Genomic DNA, 19,506 nt, shown 5'->3' with positions numbered 1-19,506 from the left:
TTTTGACACCCGTAATTACTACAAGGTCTATTCATAATATTGTCTAGTATAGAAAAGCATCATCAAATAAATATAAATCAAACATGTGATGTAATGATGCATCACATCCCTATGATTGTTATGTGCATGCAATAAAAAACAAATGATTGGGAGGTTCTTGACATATATTCACAATCAAAGGTTACTAGCCGTACAAAGTCAAAGTTTAATGTATGTTTCTAGTATATAAAGGAATGGGATGCGAAGAGGAAAGCTATATGATTAAAAATACTTCTGCAGGGTTACAATGCATTCTCATGGCCTCCACAAATAGGACAACTTATCACAAACCATCCTAAGATGCATACAACAATGGTATGACTCATTAGACTACACTTACATTTTATAAGATTGGATAACATCTCACTAATTACTTTTTGATGATTATTGTCAGCTCCAACAAAAGGTTGACGATCCCTCAATAGTAATATTAAAATTATTACACATGATAGTCTCAAAAAAAAAAAAAAAAAAAAAAAAAAAAAAAAAAAAAAAAAAAAAAAAAAAAAAAAAAAAAAAAAAAACAAAAAAAAAAAAAAAAAAAAAAAACAAAATGGTTTGTAGTCAATTTTGATGGTTTCATTCTTCTTATCGATTTCTTTTCAATAGATGTTTACGATTCTAACATTCTGTACAATTATGACATATTTCACTATAGACTATCAAGTCGGTTGAAGATGGGCCTTTCATGTGTCAAGCTTAAACCAATCAAAGACGAATCAAATGCTATCGTAAGCATCAAGATTATCATGACTTGAAATATTAAGAATATATGTTGTCTTATAAATTTCATTTAGCCATAACAAATTGTCTTGAGTTTTTCTTATAATCATCTTTATTCAATTCCTCATAGTTGCAAAATTGTAATAAAAAAATTTCATGTTAGTGTTATAATTTATAAAAGCTATATTTATTTGAAGTTAACAAAATTTGAACTTGGTTATTTCTTTTATTAAAAAATTCATTTTTAAATTCGACCAATATTTTTTTTAATAAATTAATTACCATGTCTCATCCCAAGATGAAAGTTTCCTTTCGGTGATCTTCCGTAGTAAAGCTCGTCAAAAAGAAGATCATAGTAAACATAATTCAGCGTCAGACCCGAAGTCTGTGTACCTCCAATCGACGATGGCAGCGATGGCGGAGGACGATGTACGGCTTGAAGTGGAGGCAGTGCAGTCCGTCTATGGCGATGATAGCCAAATAATTTGCGAGTTTCCGCCGCATCTCACAGTCCATATCAAGCCGCGCACAGCCGACGACTCGTCGCAGCAGGTATCCCCCCTTCAACTTCGTTGGCGATTTAGATTCTAGTGTTTTGATCTACTTCCCATATTAATGATTTTAGTGTTGATAGAGTTTTGAATAGTTAGGTTTTGAATAGATGGACTTTTCGTCTCTCTGCTGCTCCAAGCATCAATATGAAGCATAGATGTGATGTATTTTATTAATTGATTTTAATTTGATTTAGTTTTTACCATATTGATCTTGGTTGAATAAAAAGAAAAAAATTCTCAGCTAGTTAATGTTCATAGTTGTTGCCTTTGTCATCAATATAGCTTCCTGTGTACCGAAGTGCCCAACTTCGAAGTTATTTTTTTATGAATTTTGACATGGTGCTTTGCTTGCTTGCAGTTTGTAGAAACGACCATTGGAATAAAAGCAAGTACCAAGGTATTAGTTGAAATCAGTTCAATGCAATGCATTTCTACGTGATATATCACTTTTACATGGAATCTTTGACAAGGTTTGATTATTGGTTAGCATTTGATGGTAACCATGAATGGGAGAAATGGTTAGCAAACTTGTTTTGTAATTTTTTTTTAATCCTAACAATTTTGGTTAGTTTTTGTTGATTCTTGCAAATTAATTGTTGTCACACCAGTTGTTTGGTTTGCCAAAAAAAGGAATGTAGAGTAAAAGAAATGCAACATATTTAAAATATTTTAGAGTTGTTTGGATGAGTGCAAAATATATGTATTTAATTATTTTTTGTTTGGTTTGAAATAAAATGTTGTGTAAAACCTAACAATGTTGGTGGCTAGTGGCCATTGACTAGCGGCCACAATGCCACACAATTTACAATGTATTTAAAACTTGGCCAAATTTAACAATTTTCAAATACATAAAAAATGAATAGTTGTTGAATTACAAAAACTTCAGAATCTTACTTTGCATTTCTTTTACTTCAAACCAAGCACCAATATTTTCAAAACCCTTGCATTTAGAATACCTTACACTCATTTTACTTCAAACCAAACAGTCTCATGATGTAATATTGCAAAATCTATAGAAAATTTGACATTACATATAATCTTTTATAAATGGAATGCAGGATTACCTTTAAGGTTGCTTTTTCATTGCTCGCTAAGTTGTCCAAATTTTACTTGTTGCCCTTTTTGTTTATATATTTTACCATGGTTGAAAGCAAATGATTCAAATCATTGCTTCTACGGTTTTTACTTTTCATGCCATGTGAGTAGATATACATTCAATTGCATCATTTTTCTATCCTTTAATGGCATGTGACTTCCATACTTCGGCAGTATCCCGAGGAACCTCCTCACATATATATTACTTATATGAAAGGAATGGATGATGGTCGCCAGGCTCATTTGATTACTAGCATACGAAAAAGGGCCGAGGAACTCTCTTCATTCCCAATGCTTGTGGCGCTTTGTGAGGTATTTGTTTTCTCAAGTTTCATCTTCCTAAACATGTTATTACCTTAAATCTTAAGTGCTATTGAAAGGTGATTATTCAACTAATGTTATGCTAATACACTATAGATGTTACATGTTTGCATAATATTACCATTTATGCGTACCTCATCACTCAACATTCTGTTGTTTATTCACACATGCTAGTATTTCGTGAACCATGATCATTGAATAGAATGTCTAGCTTAATATTACTAAATTTCATAGAACACTTGAATTTGGCTATAGACGGGCTAGGAAATTGATATTTGCATACAATCAAGTCTCATAATAGAGATGCATGTTAAAAGGTGATATGGAGTTGTTATGCAGCAATATTGGGCCATCAACAGTCTCTTAGTAGTTTTTCTTGTAAAACAATTGCATGCATGCCTGCACATGCATTCAAATGTTCATATTTTAACATATATACTTGTCAATGATGTGGCACTTGTGGTGCGCCAAATTATGTGAGATTATTTTTGTACTATTGTACTTGGTTATTATTTAATAAGCTATAAACTTTCTTGATAGAAATTTATATAATGACTTTGGGGTTCCTTATGGGAGAATGATGAAGATGGAGTAAATGTGTTAGAAAAGGAGATCAAAGAGCTACCAGGAAGGAACTTTATAAAGTGGGAGTGAAGAGGGGAAGAATACCTTGGTTGAGAAAGAGAGGGGAGGATATCCAAGTAAGGGAGATAGTGGTTAATGGTTGAGAAATCTCAAATGATATCTTATATTATTATCAAACATCTCGAAACCTTAAAGAACTGTTGACATAAAAAATACCAACATTTGTTTTTGGATTTGACTATTTTAAGTTTTCCTTCAAATACTAAACAATCTCAGTCATTTGAACTTGATTAAGTCATACCCCTTGCTTAGACATCTAGCCTATTCCTAGAAATGCTTCAAATATCTCCTCCTTATCAAATTTAATCTCGATGCCAATCTGTTAGCTCATATAATAGGTTCAATCCTAATTTCTCCTAGCTAGAAATAATACCACAGCCTTTAGCTTAGGCTGAATAATACTTTGTTTTATGATGACTATTGTACCTTTGGGACACAACAAGTACAACAACAACAACAACATCAAGCCTTTATCCTACTACGTGGGGATGGCTACATGAATCCTTTTTCTCCATTGTGTCCTATTAAAAGTCAAATTCTCGTTTAAATCTAATAAAGAAAGGTCATTCCTAATATTTTCTAACCAAGTCTTTTTAGGTCTACCCCTACCTTTCTTAACATAAGTCAAATCTAATACCTCTACTCTCCTAACCGGGTCATCGCAAGGCCGCCGTTTTATGTGACCAAACCATCTAAGACGACTTTCTCTAATCTTATCTTCTACTGGAGCTACTCCAACCTTTTCACGTATATGCTCATTTCGTATCCTATCTCTAAGGGTAAAGCCACTCATCCACCTGAGCATCCTCATCTCTGCCACACTTAACTTAGTATTATGCTTCTCTTTTAAAGGCCAACATTCGGCACCATAAAGCATTGCAGGCCTCACTACCATCTTATAGAATTTTCCCTTAAGTTTGAGGGGTACATTTCTATCACATAACAAGCCCGATGCATTCCTCCACTTCAACCATCCAACTTGAATTCTGCTGATAATATCCCCATCTATTTCACCATCACTCTGAACAATAGATCCAAGATATCTAAAACGTGTACTTTGGGACACAACAAGTAATGGAAGAAAAAAGTCTTTTCGATTCCATTTCGTTTTATTTGAGTTTGTCTAATGGTCAATCTAAAATCAGATTTTATTGACTATATTCATAACCTAATTAATCATTAAACATGTTAGTTCTTAGTCTCATAGTACACATTTTAGGTGCACACCGAGTTATCTCAATTTTTGGTCAATGCAAAAAATTCCACTTTCTTGAGCTTGCCTAAAAAATAGACATTCATTGTTGCATCCGACTTGACGAGGCATTTCAAATGAGCACACATTTGAAAATCTAAATTTTTTTTTACCTGATGTGCTTTCGAAGAGCTAAACTAAACTCCACTTTTGGGGCCTTGTCTTGAAAAACGGATGTTCACTGTTACGTCTGATTTGATGAGATAGTTCAAATGAGCATGTGTTTGAAAATCTCAAGTTTTTGCACATGATGAGCTTCCGCTGCGAAGAACTCCACTTCTGGGGCCTCATCTAAAAAAATGGGCATTCACCATTATCCGATTTGATAAAATAGTTTAAATGAGCATATATTTGAAAATATCAAATTTTCGTTCTTGACGAGCTTTGGTGTGTAAAATTCCGGTTTTGAGATCTCATCTCAAAAATCAGACATTAACACATTAAATTTTGATTTGCATGTGCTTGTCTCAAAATGTGTATTAGTTGTCTTGAAATATATGTCACTAAAACATTTAAATTAACTCTAATTAATAAAAATTTAACTATATTAAATATTTAAAAATACATACAATATTAGCAAATGAAAAATATCTTTATTAATACAAAATAAAGAAATCCTAATTCTTATACGTTTCTCTTTCCCCAACTCAATTTTTCTTGACATTGATTTGGCCTAAAAGGCCACCTCATATATTCTTTCTCCTTCCAATTCTCTCCCCCCCAATCTCCCCCCCCCCCCCCCCTCCAAAAAAAAAAGTCACTTTCTTTAATTAATCTGCCAAGTGTTTCCTATCAAAATATGTATAGCTGCTTGAGGAAAAGACAAAAAAATCCATTTTTATCTTTTGTCCAAGGCTGCAACTTATTTTTCCTCCAAGCCTGTAACACCTTAAATATAAATACTCTTATTTAGCAGAATTCACTGGCATGTCGCTCTCCCCAAAATTTTCGAGTGCTCTTGACATCAAAGCCCAAAATGGCGATGGGAGCTCAAAGAAAATATTGCAGATGATAATTTTGATAGCACGTGAAGGTGAATGTAAAATTTAGAGCTATAAATTAAGCACTTTAAGGAATGAGGAATCTAGAAAAAATATCAATTTCCAAAAATTCCTCTATTTTCTATTAAGAAAACATTAAAAGGTTGTTTTAAGTACTTTATCAATCAAATGAATTAAAAATTTCTCATACTCTTTGAAGAGATTAAATTAAGACTCTTGAACGAGCTCAATTAAGACTCTTGAACAAGCTCAATAAATATTAAAATAATTAAATCATATTATAATTGAAATTTTTAAAAGTGAATATATAATTACCTCAATTAAGACTCTTGAACAGGCTCGATTAAAGAGATATAAAGTGCGGTAAGAAGCTTGATTAATCATTAATATGAATATAAAAATATGTATATTATAAATATAAATATATGGACATTAAATTATTTACAAAATTTTAAAAAAGATATAATATAAATATAATTCATAAGAAGAATAATATTTAATATAATATATAAATTTATAACATTAAAAAATTATATTATTATTTTTTATAATATACATTATAACAAATTTATAATACACATTAAAAAAATTTAGATCTCTCTCTCACATACCCATGAATGCATGCTCTTGTAGTTTACAACGAAAGTCATCAAATATGCTCCAAAAATAATGGTTAATGTCCGTTTTAAGTCATTTGATGCTTTCCTGGCTTTGTAATATGAAAATCATAGACATTTTTTTTTCATGCAATCAATACCATTGGTTGAAAATTGTCCATGCACTTAGTAGTCTTAAACTTGTTGATCATGTTCGTCTTAATAGTGTACTTGCTAAACACGAGCAGTTTTTTTTTTCTCTCGTCAACAAACTATAGCTTATTCATACTTACTGTGATAATCAACTAATCGAACTGCATAAGACCCTGGCTTATTTGTCTTCGACTTGCTTACACCCTTAATTCTGACATTATGTTCATCTATAGCATTACTTCTACTCCCAATAAAGTGGGGTGATTTGTGAATGAGACTCTGGCAGTTTTAAACCGAGAACTATCTGTTGACGTTTCCATTATTTAATATAAGTCATGTAAATGCAGAGAATTTTAGGTCACTCTAGATGCTACTTGGACTTCTGACTTTAGGGAGATGTGATCTTCATTGTTTTTTGGTGGTGCATATCTAATTAATCCAGTTTTTAGGAAGCGGTGGATCTTCTTACAAATATGAACCATCCTGAAGGAGATTGTCCTTTGTGTTTATACCCTTTGCTTTCACATGATAGATCCGGTGCTTCTTTGCCCTTTATGAAGTTGATGTCTTGCTATCACTGTTTCCACTGGTTAGTAGATCTGTTTTTCTTGGGATTTACGTGTGAAGTAATAATTATAGCTTGATTTATTTAAATCGTCTCTTAGTGAATGCATGATACGTTTCTGGATGTGGACCCAAGATAAAAATGAAACCAAAGAAATGAACCAGACATTGGAAACTGCTCCTGCGTCAGTTGAAGTTCAAAGAGGTATTTCTGCTGCTTGATAAGCAATTTAATGTCTTAAAAATTTATTTCTATATTCTTTTTCAGTGGTTTGCATCTATTCCATGCTTACAATTATAATAAAAGCTTTGTGTGTTCAATGCTGAGGAAATTGCATTTACATTAATGAGCAATAGTTAAATAGGAAACCTTATGTAGTTGCTAGTTCTTGCATTCAGGGTATTGCTCCTTGCATGTTCCTTTGCAAGTGTTCCACCTTCATAAAGTTTGTTACACCTCATTGGTAAGTTGAACATGTAAAGTTTAACGAAGATAGATTTGCATTCCTTTTTTGCCCTTTCAGGATTTGGTATGATTCTGGCCATATCTTGACAAACCCTGAGAAGCTTACAGAACTTTTTTGTTTCACTTTCCACTTTCCTAGAGAGAAGTCATACATCATGGTCTTAGAAGTCCTATTTAGAATGTGAATAGAATGAATGGCTTTCTATTATGGTCGCTGAAAATTAAATGATGTTGATGCTGGCATGTCTCAACATAATATGCTGGGTAGTGCTGACCTTTATAGTTGTAAAAGCCAAATCAATTGATGAAATTGGTATCAGTTTCATATCTTATTTTGGTTGTAATTTTGAGTGTTTGTCATAATGCAGGGAAACTGTTGCTTACAATAATGAAAATTTATATTTATCCAACAAAGTGATGATTAGGAGGTGATTATCTATTCAAACTTAGTTGGGATTGTTCAAAGTCTCTGGCTTGAAGACTTATGTTAAGGTACTTTCATGGCAAATTGTTCAAACTTAAAACTTCTCAGAAAGGTTTGAGAAGTTTTTCACTTTTTTTCTTTAGGGTTGTTTGGTTGGAGGGGTTTTGTGTGTATTTGGTAGGAAGTGGATGTAATTTCAGCAAAACCAAAGAACGACACAAGAAATTTAGGAAGAAGAACACACAAGAACTCTTTTTTATTGAATGAACTAAGAAGAAAAGCAGAGGATACAGTTGGATCTTCAATTGGAGAGGAAGATCCGGCTCTCCCAAATCCATAGCCGTCGGCTAGAGCCCACTCAATCAAAGCAAAACTAATTCCAGGAAAATCAAGCCTAATCTGAAATCACCTCATAGTTAGCCTTAAATAGGCTCCTCCTATTCTCTCCCAAACCAGCCATATTTCCTTAAATAATTCCCTCTTATATTTGAATTTAAATTAGATCTCTTTCCCTAATTAATTCATTAACAATTGTAATTAAAACTTTAAAAAAATTGTAATTAAAACTTTTATAAACAATTCCCCATTGATTCCTCCTTAAATAATGAACATTAACTCTCATGGGCTTTCCCTAGATAGTTCCCTCTCAGATTTGAATTTAAATTAGATTTCTTTTTCTAATTAATTCCCTCACAATTGTAATTAAAACTTTCCTAAACAATTCCTCTATTTTCTTGCCTTCCCGCCCACCCTCATTTTTTTTTTATAAAATATTCAGGTTGTTGGTAACTTAACTGTTAATTTAGTTTCACACGGTTGTTAGATGAAAGATTTAGATTGTTGGTTAACCATTAATTTAGTTTCATTTACAGTTCGATGGTTGAAGTGGAGGAATGCATCGGGCTTGTCGTGTGATAGAAAAGTACCCCTCAAACTTAAGGAAAAATCCTATAAGATGGTAGTGAGGCCTGCAATGCTTTATGGTGCTGAATGTTGGCCATTAAAAGAGAAGCATAATACTAAGTTAAGTGTGGCAGAGATGAGGATGCTCAGGTGGATGAGTGGATTTACCCTTGGAGATAGGATACGAAATGAGCATATACGTGAAAAGGTTGGAGTAGCTCCAGTAGAAGATAAGATTAGAGAGAGTCGCCTTAGATAGTTTGGTCACATAAAACGGCGGCCTTCCAATGACCCGGTTAGGAGAGTAGAGGTATTAGATTTGACTTATGTTAAGAAAGGTAGAGGCAGACCTAAAAAGACTTGGTTAGAAAATATAGGAATGACCTTTCTTTATTAGATTTAAACGAGAATTTGACCTTTAATAGGACAACGGAGAAAAATGATTCATGTTGCCGACCCCACATAGTGGGATAAAGGCTTGATGTTGTTGTTGTTGTTGTTTGTTGGAATTAAAAAAAAAATGATTTCAACTTGATACAATGCCTAAATTAATGTCAGAATAAAAGCGAGACGTGATTTTAATGATTTTTGGAGCAGAAGAATTAACGATCAAGTGCTTATCAAACAATCAAATGATTCATTTCCATGTTCAATCGATATCTTTACTTGATGATAATTCCAAAAAAAAAAAAGGAACCAGCAGATAATGTCATGGAAGAGATGGGTGCGAAGAAGAAACAATATGAAGACAAAGTTATGAAAATTATTCCGACTCAAATCCTTCTACATCATTCAATTAAAATTCATCTGCAAGCGAGCAAGATGAGGATGTTATAAATGATTTGAGATATGATTTGGCACAAATATAAAATGAACTTGCTAAGTTAAGAAAAATGGTAAAGAACAACCTTTTGAATTTGAAATACTCTACAAAGAAAAGCAAGTTTAATGAAACAATATCATAATATTATTCAATATATGAGAAATGCCAAGTATCTAGTGCAATCTGCTATTGATGGATATGATACATGCATATTTGCATATGGGCAAGTTAGTTCAGGTTCTTAACTCCAATTTCTAGGAATTGGGCACTATATTTTGGCTAATTCTTAGCCATAATTTAGTGGTGAAAGACCTGTAATAAAAGCATATAAATTCAACTGTGATGTACAATGCGCATTAATAATAATCAGTAGTCATATCAACCATTATATCTTTTGGCATATTAGCATTGAAACAGATATGCATTAAAAGTTTTCATGAATAGTTCATTTGCAGTTACCATTTCTATCTATATATATATTAAAAAAAAAGGGGCACGTTCGCACGTTCACAAAACCGACGTGCACGTCATCGTCGTGGTCGTCGAGGAAATAATCCCTATAAAGCATCAAAAGAAAACGAACAAAAAGGGTTATGCGTACTGGCAATAGGAATTTTCCAAGAAATTCTCTTGCTTAGGTGATCAAACTGCGACCGCACGTCTCCGTCGACCTCCGATCACACGCTCGACATCCAATTTTACAAAAGAATCTACAGCCTCGTTTCGTCTTCCAGTCCATTTTTGCTTGCCGACGTCTCCTCCCGCCACCTGTGGAAATCCCACCTCCGGCACTCCAATCGGCTTCTATGAAGGGAACTTGACCGCTGACGGCACCTCTCGTTCGATCTCTAGTCTTCGTGTTGTAATCAAAGCCGATCCTCGCCTCCCTCTGCAACAAGGCTTGTTCCGATTTCCCTTGCATCTGCGGCTTCTTGTTCGAGAGTCAATCTCACAAACCTCTTAATTTGAAATTAAGGGAGAAAGAGGGCTATAGTCCACTGCTATTATTAATTATGTTATTAATATAATATTACTATATATATAACTATAATTAATATAGTTATTATTAATAATAAGATATTATCAAATCAGATGTTGGCAAGCGACAATAATCGGCGACCAATCTTCGCAATCGACAAACAATAATTGTCTCCAATCAAAGCTTTTGAAGACCAAATCTCCTCACCGTTGATTCGCTCCGGTCGAGTCGAGCCACTTATTACCTCCCGGCGCCGGGGAGGGGATGCCGGGAGGCTGCCGAAATTTCCTTAGAAAATCCAAGACTTAGCTAAAATGCAATCATTCGACAATTTCCGGCAACCAATCATCGCCAGTCAAAACTTATGAAGACCAAATCTCCTCGCCGCTGATTCGCTCCGGTCGAGTCGAGCCACTCCCTTACCTTCCGACGCTGGGGAGAGGACACCGGGAGGCTGCCGAAATTTACTCGAAACTTTTGGACTTATCCAAAATTTTTGGGAAATTCAAAACAAAGCTCTTTTGTTAATTCAATAGGTTAAAAAAAAATCTGTTGAACTTACTGAAAATTTGAGCAGTTATATTCTTTTGGTCGAATTAAAAATTTGATTAAACAATCGAAATTGATTTAAATTAAAAATCTTTTATTAAGTCAAGTAAAGAATTTTAATTAATTTGAAACTTTAATGTAACTAATTGAGAACATAAAATTTAATAAGTTAAAGTTTAATACCAGAAACTTAACTTAATTAAACAAAAAAAAAAATATTTAGACAATCTTCCACCTAAAATAAAATTGAACTATAGATAATTTAACTGATCAAAGGGTGGAAAATAGTCAATAAAATCAGGACATGAGAAGTGCTAACAAATAACTAGATTGTTGCTGCCAATCAACCATAGCATTTGAAACCTGAACACTTAATCTATGACTTTGAAAATATAAAAATGCTGTCAACAAGGCTTGTTAAATAAGCATTTTTGAGAAAATTATCCAATGTGATCTACGTTTAAAATCTTTAAGTTTGCAGCCAGATATCATTTTTGGAATCTTCCTGCTTTGAACCCCCCTCGTGCTTGGAAGATAAAAATGAATCTAAATGCCTTTGATTTGATAAGCTGAATGAGAATCATGAATCCTCTGCTGAATTTCATGATCCTAAACAACTCTGTGCTAAGAGTGGAGCAAGCAATACTATTGAGGCAGGTCTAGATCTTTCAGCCAGACAAATGAATTTCCCTGACTCAGGTATTTATAGAGAAAACACATCATTAAGCAATCAACCTGTGCAGTTGGAACAGCTTAAAGTACCAAAACTTAAAGCTTCCATGTCGAAAGATGATTTGGTGAGCCATTTAGAAAACTGCATTTCTGAACAAACAGCTTCAGGCAACCCAGTCTTCTTAGTCGATTGCTTGCTAAACAAAGAAACATTAGAGGAATGGGCTGATTATTTTCTCACAGATTCTCAAAGTTTCTTTTTTGATTATGATGAAAAATCTCTCATATCAAAAGTAAACTCGTTAAACCGACTTCTTCAGAAGGATCCTTAGAATGAGAACCTGCAGTTAGTTTCCATTGCAGGCATCACTTGATGCAATATATATATATATATATATATATATATATATGGTGAAATAGAGTTGGTGTATCAAATGAGTGAGGAATCCAAATAAGAGTAAATCATACAGCATAAAGCAATATGAATATATAATGAGATGCATTCAACAATCAGGTTGGGTATGAGCAGACTTCATACTTTTAATCCTGGCCCTAGCCCTGCTTACTCAGTCCAAAGTCTTTAACCAGACGAGCCCCATCAACTTACATGGACGAGAATTGACGCTTGACATAGAGTTTAATTTGACGTGCAGGACTGTTTCTCAACAACAGTCATGAAGAAGCATGATTATGTAGATTTTCTCAAGCCAAGCCGGGATTACTGAGAATTAAATCAAGCAGTTCTCAAACACAATTGTTCTCCGAACAACTCTAGTAGCTCTCAAACGATGAGCAAATCTCTCCAACAAGGAAAAGCCTTTAAAAATAATAATAATAAAAATAATAAAAATATGGCACCACCAGAGATAAAGTTACTCAAACATTTACTAAACATAGTTGATCCTGAAGAACAATTTTAAGCTCTATCTACTTCTTTCTCTCCTGGAGATGAATATGAAATGAAAGATACCAATGTTGTATGCACGAAACCTAAGGAGTTACATAAATGGATTAAATTGATGTTAGATGTCTATTATCTGAACAAGATGAAAACTGACTTGATAGAAGCTCGGCGAATGAGTAATCCCATAGTAAGTCAGAAACTCTTTATTCTAAAAGAGACGATAAAGTATGAATACTTGAAAGAGTATAAAAATAACAAAATAAAATACATGCTACTATAGCAAAAAGAGAACTAGATGTACAAAACCAATAACTAAGCACACTACTGAAAGTCTGGGTAGGAAAACAAACTACTACAAGTAGGTGCCAAAACTAAAGGTTAATGTCAAAACTAACAAACGAATTACAAATTCCATAAATGGGCATCTTAGCCTATAGGACTAAGTTATAAGACCCGCCATTTGGGCTACTGCTAAGCGAAGCAGTAAGACCCGCTTGTTAGGGAACTTTTAAAACGAACGACCCTAAAACCAAAACTCAAATCCTTAATTGGGCATCTTAGCCTATAGGACTAAGTTGTAAGACCCGTTATTAGGGCTACTTCTAAGTGAAGCAGTAAGGCCTGTATGTTAGGGAAGTTCTAAGTGAACAAACCTAAACCCAAAACTCAAATAAATTAATGGGCCACCTCTAATAGAGGCCGTAAATCCCACTATCAGGGCCACTTTCAAATGAAAGCCATAAGCCCCTATCCAAATCAAATCATACGGGCAACTCCTAATTGGAGCCATAAGCCCTAAACTAAACAAATTAACGAGCAACTTCTAAGGAAGCCATAAACCCCAATCCAAACTAAATTAAACTAAACTAAAATTCACACATCTCCACTTCAGTCTATTCGGGATCCCTGAGAGGAGGCAACCCATGGCTGCTAATCAGATTCCCTGTACACTACAACCAATGGTTGTTAGTGTTGGTAGACTGAACCCACGGTATGCCCGGGATGACGGAACCATGGGATCTTGATCGGGTGTACCTTCATCTCCCCATAACTAAATTTAAATCACTATTGCACATTCTCACACTTCTTGTATTAAGCTAAGTGTATTTCATCCTTAATCGAGAGTGTTCTTCTAATGCGTTAGGAGGGGTAATTAACTATGAGGGCTTGCGCTCATAGGAAGTAGAACCTAGATCTAAATAAACCCTGACACTACTCTCAGGGGAAATCTGGTTAATTATTAAACTCATTCTACCTCCGGAAAAAAATTAAAAAGGACCCATAAGTTCGTGAGAGCGGGGTTCGCATCTTTTTAAAATTAAGATGATTTTTCTGGAGCGAACATTGTTGTACAGATCAATCTCCTGCCAAGGCTTGCCAATTTAGTTTCATTAACAGATCAATCTCCTGCCAAGGCTTATCCCTTTTGCATCCTCTTGAGCATTTTCACTAATGGCATCTGAATACTTCCACAGTGTTGTATTTTCAGCATTCTCATTATGTTATATTTACACATGATTAGGGGACATACAATATCATGCAAATAGTCTTAGTGCATCTGAAGAAAAAAAAAGGGAAAAAAGGTGAAAAAAAAAGTCCGACACTTGCTATCATATTAGAAGTACTCTTGTGAATTGAGACAAATGATAGGTAGGATGCAAATGTATGGAAGAAGGTGATAAATGATCAAATGATATATATTAGTGAATGGAATGAGCAACAGCATACCTTTTACCTTTCAGTAGGGCATCTATACGTAAATGTAGATTAGAGAGCTCATCCGCGGATGGATGCGGATGGATGCTCAGTCGGATTTGACAATGTGGTTGGAGGTTATGTTGTATGGAGGTCATTGAGAAGAAATCCGTATAGGAATAGGAGTTGGTATGCTAAAGGAAGAGGAATATGCGGTGAAGATGATTCATAGCTAGATGATTTAGAAAAGAAATGTGTAGTCTCATGAAATATTTACATCAGCTGAAGTATAAAGATGACAAGTAAGAGGATTATAGCACCTATACTTTTTTTAAGTGCAAAAATATCCGAGAAAAATGCATCAAATAGCATGAGAAGAGAGTTTCTCATGTGAATGAAAAGCATTACCGAGAAAAATACATTGAATAGCTTGCAGAGAGATTTTTCCATGTGAGCGAAACCATGAATAATATAAATATATGCAAAAATTCTAGGTGTAAGGGAAAAAATAGTTTGATCGTGATATAAAACGAAGATGGGTGATACATCATCTATAAGAGGGGAAGAGATACATTGTATATTTGTATGAGATAAGAGGCTGTCAAGATTGCATCCCTTCAAAACCAATGAGGGATATTCATATGAATTTTCAACGACCTTGCAATGCAAGAAGATGTTAGTGTTTGTGTTCAACAACACTATCTTATTGAGATGTCTTGCGACAAAAAGTTCGATGAATAATATCACTAGTTGAGCATAAGGTGTGAAATTGATTGTATGAGCATTATCAATGTGTAGAATTTTGATTAAGGTGGAAATTGAACTTTTATTTCTTAATGAAAACTTTGAAATACATGAGGTACCTCTAATCAGCATTTGAGTAGGAAACTGAAGTGATTTGCAAACAATGATCAATGAAGTGACTACACAAAATCCAAAGTGGGTTGGGGCATCTGTAGGACCCTAAATATTTGAGTGAATTAACTCAAAATGAGGAGATCAGCTATTGTTAGAGTTTTCACGATCTTTTAGGTGAGCGAGCAAATATGACACTTGAGAAAGTGTGCAAGTGAGTGTTAAGAGCGAGCTTGTGCGGGAGAGCTTAAGTGCTCTATCAATCATATGTGGCAGAATGTGGCAAGCGCGGGATTATCATGCAACGAGCCGACATGGATATAAAGAGTGCAAGCATGCAATAAATAAATGCAAACATAGAGAGCGCGGTCGTGCAGGTGGAGCATGCATGAGCATGCAATAGGCACGGAGATAGTGAGGAGATCTAGCAAGCAAATGAGGTCAATGGAGGAGAGCAATGCCACGAGTGAGTTAGGAAGGCAATGACTAGTGTTGGTAGCGAGAAGGGAGGTTAGAAATGAGAGAGTGGGGTGGGGCTTGACTCTAAGTCTCTAATATTGTGTTATAGGAGAAGATTCTGTCTATTATTGAATTAAGGTCCTCTGATGATGTTCTAGGGTGCTCCCATATTTAAATAAACTACTCAAAACTTTCTTATGTAGTTTTGGGGGCCAACTTTATTATGATGAGCCAGTACTAATACTTTCCAGCCTTCTTTCTAGCGTACAAATACAGTTCTCTAAATAGAGCTTCATGCAACTATTTTATACCCTTATTTATTTATTTATATATTTGCGATCTTCTAGTAGATAAAATGTTAGTCCTAGCAAGATCTATAGCTGTAGCAATGGGTGTGATTATTCAATTTCTTTTTGACATATTGAAGAAATTATTTAGTTAACTGTTCCAACATGCGTAGGATGTATTGTTCTGCTCTCTGCTGCTAATTAACATTTAATTGACAGATGATACCTCTCCAGCTCAAGCATTCCAAGGTAGGACGAATCAGCAGAAGGGAAATTGTCCAGTTTGTCGTAAGGTGTTTGATGCTAAGGATATTGAACATGTTCTTGAATATCTTGCGGCAAACTCATATGTCATGGTATGAACACTCTCTTCACTTCTGTATAAATTGTTTGAAGCATCCTTGCCACGAAATATTCTTCCTGAAACAGTTTAGTAGTTAATTATTTTTGTTTGGTTACTGCATATTACAGCATTCAAGCATAGAAGTTATACAACCCTTTTTCATGCCTTTTTTTACCCGAAATATAAATTACACAATAGTTCTATAGACATAGGATACAAAATTATCTTGAAAAAAGATAGAGAAGTAGATAAAAAAAGGAAAGACTTGAAGTGTAAGAAACATGAAAAAATAAGTAAACCTCAAGTTTGAATGAGGAGGGAACCTCTTCTATCAACATTTCATGTTTCACACCTAATTAAGGATCAAAATCTCAAAATAGATGAAGAAGAAGAGTCTCCATACCACAATAAGAAATTTCATTAATGTCATTAACGATCCTACTTGGTTGATAATTCTTATATTTAATGATAAAAGAGTTAACAAACTCCAAATAATGGCTAACAAATTTAATATCGTTGACTGGAATAACCTTAACAAAATAATCGTATCTACAAGAAAAAAAAATTACTAAAAAATAATTATGACAAAATTAAAAGTAGAATTTTTTCCCACATTAATTCCTCCGACTTCAAAGTACACTACTCTAGATAATGGTAATGGTAATTTGTTCAAAGCAAACACTTTATCTAACTGTGGATCCTCAATGTTGGATAGTGATTCCAACAGACTAGAAGATGACATCGTGAAAGTACACTAGCCTGCTCATCCGGATGTGTGGATGAAAGAAATGATGTCAGTGCTACTCTCGGCATGAATAAAATCTTCTTTGAAAACATCAATACAAAATGCAAGAGGCTTGAAATTCCTCAATATAGAAAGTTAGATTAATAATTATGTTTATTGACAAAACAATTGAAAAATGAGATTCCAAAAATTTAATAATGCAATAGAACTATAGGTTATGTTAAAGTAGGAGTGCAAAAACTGTGTAGATTTGATTATACAAAGATATATTGTCTTTCATTTTGACCCCAATCGCTGCATCAAACAATCATGACAACAAATGAACTTTTTATTTTATCCTGGGCGGCGCTTTGTCTAAGGGTTCGTTTGGGACGACTTTCTTTCTGTTTCTTAAAGCAGCTTTTTAGTATAAAATTTTTAATTTTTGTACTAAAAAGCTATTTTATGAAACAGTAAAAAAGCCGTCTCAAACGAAGCCTAAATCTTGTGCAGAATACAGTCCACACATTTTCTATTCAATCACATGACAATCATTGTTCTGCTTCTTCAGAATCCCATAGAAGCAGTGATTGATGAGGAAGATAAAGCTGTTCTATTCTCTGAGTTTCAGAACAACAGAAGACAAAAGTTTGATTCCATTGTAAAACTTCAGCAGGAAAAGAAGGGTCTTATTGAACCCAGAAAAGACCTCATAATAATGCCTGGAATGTTTTTACCTGAATCTGTTGAGCCTGCAACAACATCAGCAGAAGAAAAACTTGAAGAATGTAGTGATCAAGCTCGCAACCATGGCTTGTATTTGAATGGAGACGTCTCCATGAAAGCTACTGCAAGTAAGCCCAATAACTCAAACAGAAGAAGGAAGGGGAGTTTCAAAGGTAAAATTAGTACAGAATCCAGCAGAAAACAATGGGTCGTGAAACCAATTAATACTTCAAAACAATAACAGCTGGGTGGATGCCGAAAATACCAAGGTTTTTCTTTCTTATTTTTTTCCTTTGGAGCGTTCGGATAAGTGCGGGGGAATAATTTTTTCAACAGCAAGCAAGATTTATCAATCTTGTGCAGTGCTGTGATGATTCAAAAATGAATACCCAATTTCAGTTTGAATGGAACTTAATTTGAGCCAGAGTGATATTTTTTTAAAAGGTATATATAGGCGTTTTGATTGTTGTATTTATATTTTTCATTTATATATGGATTTAGAATGTCTTTAATGATAAAAAAATTGAATAGAAATTTGGTTCATATTGAATTTAATGTGGCAAGCAGGAGAAATTATTATGTGCAGAGATCAGATGCAGAATGTCATTTTGAGATCAATCAGAATGTGTCACGTCAGCGGTACCGAGTAGTATCGAGCCGCGGTACTGAGCGAATGGGTGATGTGGCGCATTCTGGTTGTTCTTCGGATGACATTCGGCATCCGCACAATAGTTAATTGACAAGCAGGGATCATATCAAGATCAGGTCAACTCAATGTGGCTTGTATTGAGTCAATATATATTGATATGCCTTGTTCGACTTTTGATTCGGTCAAATAGCTTTGAATATATTTAAAATTGGGAATGGATTGATTTGAGATTGGATTGTTAAATGGTGTTTTTGAAATCACTTTGGTTTATGTATTTGTTCATATTTTTGTTTTTAAAATTATATTTGTATTGTATGTTTTATAATTATTTATTATTTCTTTTTTAAATAAATTAAGCTGATTTTAAAACTTTACATAATTTTAAGATGTGAATATTTTAAAAATAATTATCCCCGTTAGCTTCTACCAACTATCATTATAAGATGTCAATATTTAGTAAAATAAAAACATATTTAAGATATTAATATTAAAACAAAAATAAAATAAATAAAATAAAAATGATCTCATACGGCCACTAAGATTTTGCTAGCTGACTCCATCTTTTCCTTATCCTCATTATCATGAACAATTATTAGGTCAGGTGACCTGATGTAGCTCTACGTTCGGACGTCAATAACATGTCGCCACGTGCTCTTACTATTTACCGCACGGGCCGACGACTTACCCGGAATTGCTATGTTCACGTATTGCTCGGTATTGCTCTAGGTATTGCTCAGTATTGCTAGTTATTGCTTGACAATAATGAAATATATCGCTCTGTGAAGACCAATACCGAGAAATGTCGAGCAATACCGAGCAATGCCGAGAAAAATTCGGTATTTCCCGGTATTGCTCGGTATTACTCGGTATTGCTCGGTATTGGCCTTCACAGAATGGTATTTCTTATTATTACCGAGCAAGATCGATCAATACTGAGCAATACATAGCAATACGCGAACATAGCAATCCCGGCTCCGTTTCGGGTCGGGGTTATTGGGCCGCGCGGTAAATAGTGAGAACACATGGCACTATTTTACTGGCGTCCGAACGTAGAGCTACGTCAGGTGACCGGACCAAATAAAAGTTCCATTATCATTAACGATAA

At 34.3% G+C, this 19,506-nt stretch overlaps 1 protein-coding gene across 1 annotated transcript; it reads left to right on the top strand.

The window, feature by feature from the left end:
• The first annotated feature begins 1,070 nt into the window (after nucleotides 1-1,070).
• LOC110112758 (E3 ubiquitin-protein ligase RNF25) lies at nucleotides 1,071-18,227 on the top strand. Its single transcript, XM_020845071.2, has 7 exons — nucleotides 1,071-1,314; nucleotides 1,675-1,713; nucleotides 2,586-2,723; nucleotides 6,829-6,968; nucleotides 7,045-7,148; nucleotides 16,179-16,315; nucleotides 17,598-18,227. The coding sequence occupies exons 1-7, from the start codon at nucleotides 1,168-1,170 to the stop codon at nucleotides 17,991-17,993; spliced, it is 1,101 nt and encodes a 366-aa protein (XP_020700730.1). The 5' UTR covers nucleotides 1,071-1,167; the 3' UTR covers nucleotides 17,994-18,227.
• The last annotated feature ends 1,279 nt before the right edge of the window (nucleotides 18,228-19,506 follow it).

This window comes from Dendrobium catenatum, unplaced genomic scaffold, assembly GCF_001605985.2.
Source record: "Dendrobium catenatum unplaced genomic scaffold, ASM160598v2 fragScaff_scaffold_334, whole genome shotgun sequence".
Taxonomy (NCBI): Eukaryota; Viridiplantae; Streptophyta; class Magnoliopsida; order Asparagales; family Orchidaceae; genus Dendrobium; species Dendrobium catenatum.
The sequence above is the reverse complement of the archived record's forward strand: the minus strand, read 5'-3'. Positions and strand labels throughout refer to the sequence as shown.

Coding starts and splice junctions, on each gene's coding strand:
- LOC110112758 (XM_020845071.2), top strand. CDS start 1,168: ATGGCAGCGATGGCGGAGGACGATGTACGGCTTGAAGTGGAGGCAGTG. Junction 1,315..1,674: donor CCGACGACTCGTCGCAGCAG/GTATCCCCCCTT, acceptor GCTTGCTTGCAG/TTTGTAGAAACGACCATTGG. Junction 2,724..6,828: donor TGCTTGTGGCGCTTTGTGAG/GTATTTGTTTTC, acceptor TCCAGTTTTTAG/GAAGCGGTGGATCTTCTTAC.